This window comes from Nannobrachium achirus (assembly GCF_963921795.1).
Source record: "Nannobrachium achirus genome assembly, chromosome: 24".
NCBI lineage: Eukaryota > Metazoa > Chordata > Actinopteri > Myctophiformes > Myctophidae > Nannobrachium > Nannobrachium achirus.
In genome coordinates, this window is record NC_137831.1 from 9,503,187 (window position 1) to 9,510,335 (window position 7,149).

A 7,149-nucleotide genomic window follows, 5' to 3' on the forward strand; every position below is an offset into this window, starting at 1 on the left:
TAAATGAATTTTAGAAATCTTAGAATTGTAATAACATTGGGGTTAGATGACTTTGATAGCCAAATCTTTGTTCAGATTGTCTGGCAGGCATTTCTACATGATGCACACCTTTTATTTTGAAAAAACAGGTAAAAACTTATTTTAAATGAATTTTAGAAATCTTAGAATTGTAATAACATTACGGTTAAGTGACTTTGACACCCAAATCTTTGTTCACATTGTCTGGCAGGCATTTCTACATGATGCACACCTTTTATTTAGAAAAAATATGTCAAAACCTATTTTTAATGAATTTTAGAAATCTTAGAATTGTAATAACATTGGGGTTAGATGACTTTGATAGCCAAATCTTTGTTCAGATTGTCTGGTAGGCATTTCTACATGATGCACACCTTTTACTTTGAAAAAATATGTCAAAACTTATTTTTAATGAATTTTAGAAATCGTAGAATTGTAATAACATTGAGGTTACATGACTTTGATAGCCAAATCTTTGTTCAGATTGTCTGGTAGGCATTTCTACATGATGCACACCTTTTACTTTGAAAAAATATGTCAAAACCTATTTTTTATGAATTTTAGAAATCTTAGAATTGTAATAACATTGGGGTTACATGACTTTGATAGCCAAATCTTTGTTCAGGTTGTCTGGTAGGCATTTCTACATGATGCACACCTTTTACTTTGAAAAAGTATGTCAAAACTTATTTTTAATGAATTTTAAAATCTTAGAATTGTAATAACATTGGGGTTACATGACTTTGATAGCCACATCTTTGTTCAGATTGTCTGGCAGGCATTTCTACATGATGCACACCTTTTATTTTGAAAAAACAGGTACAAACTTATTTTAAATGAATTTTAGAAATCTTAGAATTGTAATAACATTGGGGTTAGATGACTTTGATAGCCAAATCTTTGTTCAGATTGTCTGGTAGGCATTTCTACATGATGCACACCTTTTACTTTGAAAAAATATGTCAAAACTTATTTTTAATGAATTTTAGAAATCTTAGAATTGTAATAACATTGGGGTTACATGACTTTGATAGCCAAATCTTTGTTCAGATTGTCTGGTAGGCATTTCTACATGATGCACACCTTTTACTTTGAAAACATATGTCAAAACCTATTTTTAATGAATTTTAGAAATCTTAGAATTGTAATAACATTAAGGTTAAGTGAATTTGACACCCACATCTTTGTTCAGATTGTCTGGCAGGCATTTCTACATTTCTAAAATTCATTAAAAATAGGTTTTGACATATTTTCTCAAAGTAAATCGTGTGCATCATGTAGAAATGCCTGCCAGACAATCTGAACAAAGATTTGGCTATCAAAGTCATGTAACCCCAATGTTATTACAATTCTAAGATTTCTGAAATTCATTAAAAATAGGTTTTGACATATTTTTTTAAAGTAAAAGGTGTGCATCATGTAGAAATGCCTGCCAGACAATCTGAACAAAGATTTGGCTATCAAAGTCATGTAACCCCAATGTTATTACAATTCTAAGATTTCAAAAATTCATTAAAAATAGGTTTTGACATATTTTCTCAAAGTAAAACGTGTGCATCATGTAGAAATGCCTGCCAGACAATCTGAACAAAGATTTGGCTATCAAAGTCATGTAACCCCAATGTTATTACAATTCTAAGATTTCTAAAATTCATTAAAAATAGGTTTTGACATATTTTTTCAAAGTAAAAGGTGTGCATCATGTAGAAATGCCTGCCAGACAATCTGAACAAAGATTTGGCTATCAAAGTCACGTAACCCCAATGTTATTACAATTCTAAGATTTCTAAAATTCATTAAAAATAGGTTTTGACATATTTTTTTCAAAGTAAAAGGTGTGCATCATGTAGAAATGCCTGTCAGACAATCTGAACAAAGATTTGGCTATCAAAGTCATGTAACCGCAATGTTATTACAATTATAAGATATCTAAAATTCATTAAAAATAGGTTTTGACATATTTTCTCAAAGTAAAACGTGTGCATCATGTAGAAATGCCTGCCAGACAATCTGAACAAAGATTTGGCTATCAAAGTCATGTAACCCCAATGTTATTACAATTCTAAGATTTCTAAAAATCATTAAAAATAGGTTTTGACATATTTTTTCAAAGTTAAAGGTGTGCATCATGTAGAAATGCCTGCCAGACAATCTGAACAAAGATTTGGCTATCAAAGTCATGTAACCCCAATGTTATTACAATTCTAAGATTTCTAAAATTCATTAAAAATAGGTTTTGACATATTTTTTCAAAGTAAAAGGTGTGCATCATCTAGAAATGCCTGTCAGACAATCTGAACAAAGATTTGGCTATCAAAGTCATGTAACCCCAATGTTATTACAATTCTAAGATTTCTAAAATTCATTAAAAATAAGTTTTGACATATTCTTTCAAAGTAAAAGGTGTGCATCATGTAGAAATGCCTGCCAGACAATCTGAACAAAGATTTGGCTATCAAAGTCATGTAACCCCAATGTTATTACAATTCTAAGATTTCTAAAATTCATTAAAAATAAGTTTTGACATATTCTTTCAAAGTAAAAGTTGTGCATCGTGTAGAAATGCCTACCAGACAATCTGAACAAAGATTTGGCTATCAAAGTCATCTAACCCCAATGTTATTACAATTCTAAGATTTCTAAAATTCATTTAAAATAGGTTTTTACCTGTTTTTTTCAAAATAAAAGGTGTGCATCATGTAGAAATGCCTGCCAGACAATCTGAACAAAGATTTGGGTGTCAAAGTCACTTAACCTTAATGTTATTACAATTCTAAGATTTCTAAAATTCATTAAAAATAGGTTTTGACATATTTTTTCAAAATAAAGGGTGTGCATCGTGTAGGCATGGGCAAAGAACATTAGAGTGAATTTTGGTCTTTCTAGGTGCTTTTGTCTAGGAGATATTGCTTTTTTTTTTAATTGCCGCCTGCACTTTGTAGACGGTCCCTAAGATTTTCGAATATCCAACTGGGTGAATATCCAATGTCAAACCAACTTCACCGCGGTATCAGAACTTCAGTTCAGGACTCGCTTTTGGACCTTTATATTCGATCGGACATCATTAGGCTACAGATCAAATTCACATCATCCACCACTCACGCACGGTCTCTGTGGCAGCCACAATTGGCTGCGCAATTCATGGGACTGTCAAACGCAGCAATGGATGTTCTTATTAATTTTCCTTCTACGCTATAGGCCTATCTCTTTGAAAAGACGTTTTCTGCGCCCACTTGTATAAAAACAAAATATCACGACTTTAGTAGAGCGAAGATGATCATCGTGTTGCAGTGAGCAATTGTGCCCATAAAAGCGCTTCTCTGTTCAAGCAAACACACGCAATAGCACAACCATCCCACTAATAAGGTAGGCCTACGCCAATACAATTCATAAACTGTCACAAAGTGCTGTCAGATGTTTTAATTCTGGTTAAAACATATTGTGTGGAAATGCAAACCAACAGACTGAACAGATTAGGCTATTTCATGTTTAGAGTGGCAATGTGTGGACACATAGGAGGTTGCAATAATGCATGCGTTTGGTGGTTACAGTTATATATCTCGGCAATTTATGGCAAATCTATCGTTTCATATTTATAGAAACATAGTAGAAATACAAGCTCACAGGGCGCGACACCGCAGCGCAGCTTATCGCGAACGGCACTTCATTGCGTGCGTGCACCCCCCACCCTCCCTTTTTTTGCTGGAGAGTTTCTCATGTAAAACATAGACTGTATGTAAAAACGTTAAAAGCATAATTAATGCAGCAATAAGAATGTAAATGCGCCATTATCATCTGTCAGTGTTTTCTCCGAATCGCTTTAACAAGTAGACTACAGCCTAGCTTATAGTGAAAAGTTTACAACGGGCACTTTGCGCTGCATTGTGAGATGGTAGATCAGCTATTTTCGATGACAGGCTTGCTTGACAGCCCACGGAGACTGGTAAAATCCTTCCACACAGCTGAAACAGACGAGATGCTTGCACGGCTGGCGAGGATAAAGTGTCAGGCAGTCTAATTGCCTCTGCGCTGCTAGTAAATTGTATTTTCTAACAAGGAAAAACATAACCTCCGGGATGACGGGTCTCGCCGCCAATTCCCGGGAGGGAAATTACGTGCGCTCTGCCCGGGAAGCCCGGATCCCGGGATCCCGGCATTAAACCCTAATTCGTACTGATGTGTGAGCTTTCCTTTTGCCTTGCGGTTGGTTGTTGAAAACAAAGTAGAAGATTAATGTGAAAATTAAACACAAAGCGATCATAGATTCAATTAAGTTGTTATTTTTTATTATTATAAATGTAAAACATTTAATTAATTTGTAGGCCATGCAACATGTGATTAAAATGTTGATTGGATGTTCATGTTTATGATATGGAAGTAATTCATATTTTGTTTAATTGGGAGTTTTCCCTCTTTAATAATTTAAATTCTCTTTTGCAGTGGAAAACTATTATCTATCATACACACTCTGAGGACTATTTGATGCTTGAGATTCCACATGTCTCCACTAGGGATGGAAAGTCATCTTTCAGGTGTTGTAACTCACAAACCTGGAACTCCTTACAGGCTTCACTTAAATATAACTCTCTTGTTCTCCTACTGTAGGTCACTTTAAATCAGATATCTACTTTGGTCAATCTAAACCGTACTTGTTTTAATTGTTGATGAATCATGCGATGAAATGTATTTTTTATTCATTTACATATTCTATAATCTGTATTCTTTTCATGTTGTTGTGTTTTGTGTTGTTGTAACTCCACACGGAAGAAGAGGGTCCCAGCCCTCAGCGTGTTTTCAGAGAATTATTATTATTATTATTATTAATTAATTAGTATGAGGTTTAACTCCAACTACAGTTACATCACAAACTGCTTAAATAAAGTTTTCAAACTCACTCACCTTCAGGATCACGCTCACGCTTAAACTCAGGTGATGAAAACATCTTCCTGATACGATCTGAGATGAAATTCAAACACAGTGACAACATGACATGACAATGACAAACAGTAACATTATCTGTGTTCCAAGGCACAGCTAGTCTACTTCCACATATAGAAACAATACTAAAAAATAAATAAAAACAGCAACAAAATAACTTCATTAAACTTTAGACTCCATTTACGTAAACCATCATTTTAAGAAGATAAGGTTATAAGACATAAACAAAAGTAACACGCCATAAGGGCAAGAAGCAGTTTCCCCCAACACACTGTGTGAAAGGCACAGCCAAGACTGCGAGTGTTACACCAAATGTGTAACTTACAACTTTTTGTGACCTGCCTTCATGGATGGAATGGGAGGGAGGAACTATGGGAGGGGGGAACTGAAGACGATAGGTAACGAAATGTTGTGAATTAGCGGACGTGAAGTGGAGATTTTGATAGTAACTATGACCTGACGGTCGCCACAAACAATTGAGTGCATGAATTCCACATAATCCTATATTTTATATTCCAGTATGTAGATATGCCTACATACAGCACACATACTGTACAGCAAATAATATTAAAGGCAGTGCAATGTCTGACCAACTAATGTTGTATGTTTATGTGTAAAATAGAGAAACTCACCACAAAATATCACCACCAACACCAAACCAACTGCAAGGAGAAGGAGGAGAGCACCGATAAGGCCTCCCACAATGGCTGCTGTGAGTGTAGGTTTGGGTGTAGGTTCAGGTGGAGGTCCTGAGGCGAAAAAAGGGTTTAATCGATCTTCAATTCAAGATAAATAAACACGTGTTCTGCATTTTGTTGACAAATTGGTTAAATAATGGAAATTATTTTAAACACACTCAAGAAAGTAACATATTTTCAGAAAGCAACTGGTTGCCCTGTATTTCTGGTCTAGCTGTTAAAATGAATAAGAGCTGCTTCACTAAAATTAAACCTAAAGCATGTTGCTTGGCTCGGTATATCATTTTAGAAAGAAGGATGATTTTATTTACAGTGCAAATTACAATAAATTTTTGTTTTAATTTCAATGCACTGCTATATGTTTCCACATATAGACTAGGCTATATACATTTTTTTAAACATAATTATTTACAATAAGGCTTAAGTGGTACATTTCTATGAATTTAATACGCATGCACGGCACACACACGCACTGTTATTCAACGTTTTCACATGATATACAGTAAACTACATGGTATACAGTACATACCTTCATGATAAAGACTGTAACAGTGATTCAATGTGTTCACATGGTGTAGTAAACAACATACCTTCATGATAAAGACTGTAACAGTGATTCAATGTGTTCACATGATGTAGTAAACTACATACCTTCATGATAAAGATAGTTTTGATCAGGATCACTCTGCTCCATGCTGAACACGTTCTTCACTGCACAAGTTAATGTTTTAACTTTCCCATCTTTATCCCTGGTGACAATCAGCTGACTAGAGTTTAGTCCAGAGTCAGACACCATCCATTGCCCTTCATCTTTCTTCCAGAGATAGGTGACTGGCCCTGATTCTGTGATGTCCCCACGCAAGACACAGTGCACTTCACAGCTGATGGAGTCAGAATCACAAGGTTCCTTGGTGGCCACCACTGCCTTTGGAACTTTCTCTGTTGAGGAAACAGAATAAAGACAACTTACTGCTGATGTTGTCTCCAGACTGCAGTTAAAACAAAACACGTTGGCTGTATGATCTTCTTCAGGTAAGGGTTATGTAGGCTATACTGTATATATAGCCTACATAACACACCCACCAGCGTCAAACAATGTGATCCACTATTTACAGTATGTATGCGTGCTGTTATGGTTAAAGCCATAGTCACAATACATGTTCATTTCATGATAGACCCATGACCTTCACAGGACACAGTTCATACTCACTCATCTGTTTAACCGTTGTCTTGCTCAGCAGTCGACCGTTGATGTGCACAGAGTATTCTCCACCATCTTCTATGGTCATATCGTTGATGACCAACTGTCCAGTTTCTTTATCCAGTTCTGTGCGTTTTTTAAATGTGCCATAGTATTCCACATCAGGACCAAAACCCAGATCCCATTCTGCTGCTTTATTGGGTTCATGTTTCCACAGGATGCTAGTGATGGGTTCAGTAACAGAGCTAGTATCTGGAAGCAGGCGAAGGACTCCTTGTGGTGGAATGTAAATCA

The 7,149-nt window shown here is 35.5% G+C and overlaps 1 protein-coding gene across 1 annotated transcript in view; it reads right to left on the bottom strand.

The window, feature by feature from the left end:
• Positions 1–6,943, bottom strand: part of LOC308279949 (NACHT, LRR and PYD domains-containing protein 3-like) — a gene marked incomplete at both ends in the record, with an annotated part of 30,763 nt that extends 23,820 nt beyond the window's left edge. The window contains 3 exons of the mRNA XM_080720173.1: positions 4,918–4,974; positions 6,306–6,593; positions 6,865–6,943. Of these exons, the coding sequence (XP_080576299.1) occupies positions 4,918–4,974; positions 6,306–6,593; positions 6,865–6,943 (424 nt within the window). The remainder of the gene's footprint in view (positions 1–4,917; positions 4,975–6,305; positions 6,594–6,864) is intronic.
• Between the last annotated feature and the right edge of the window lie 206 nt (positions 6,944–7,149).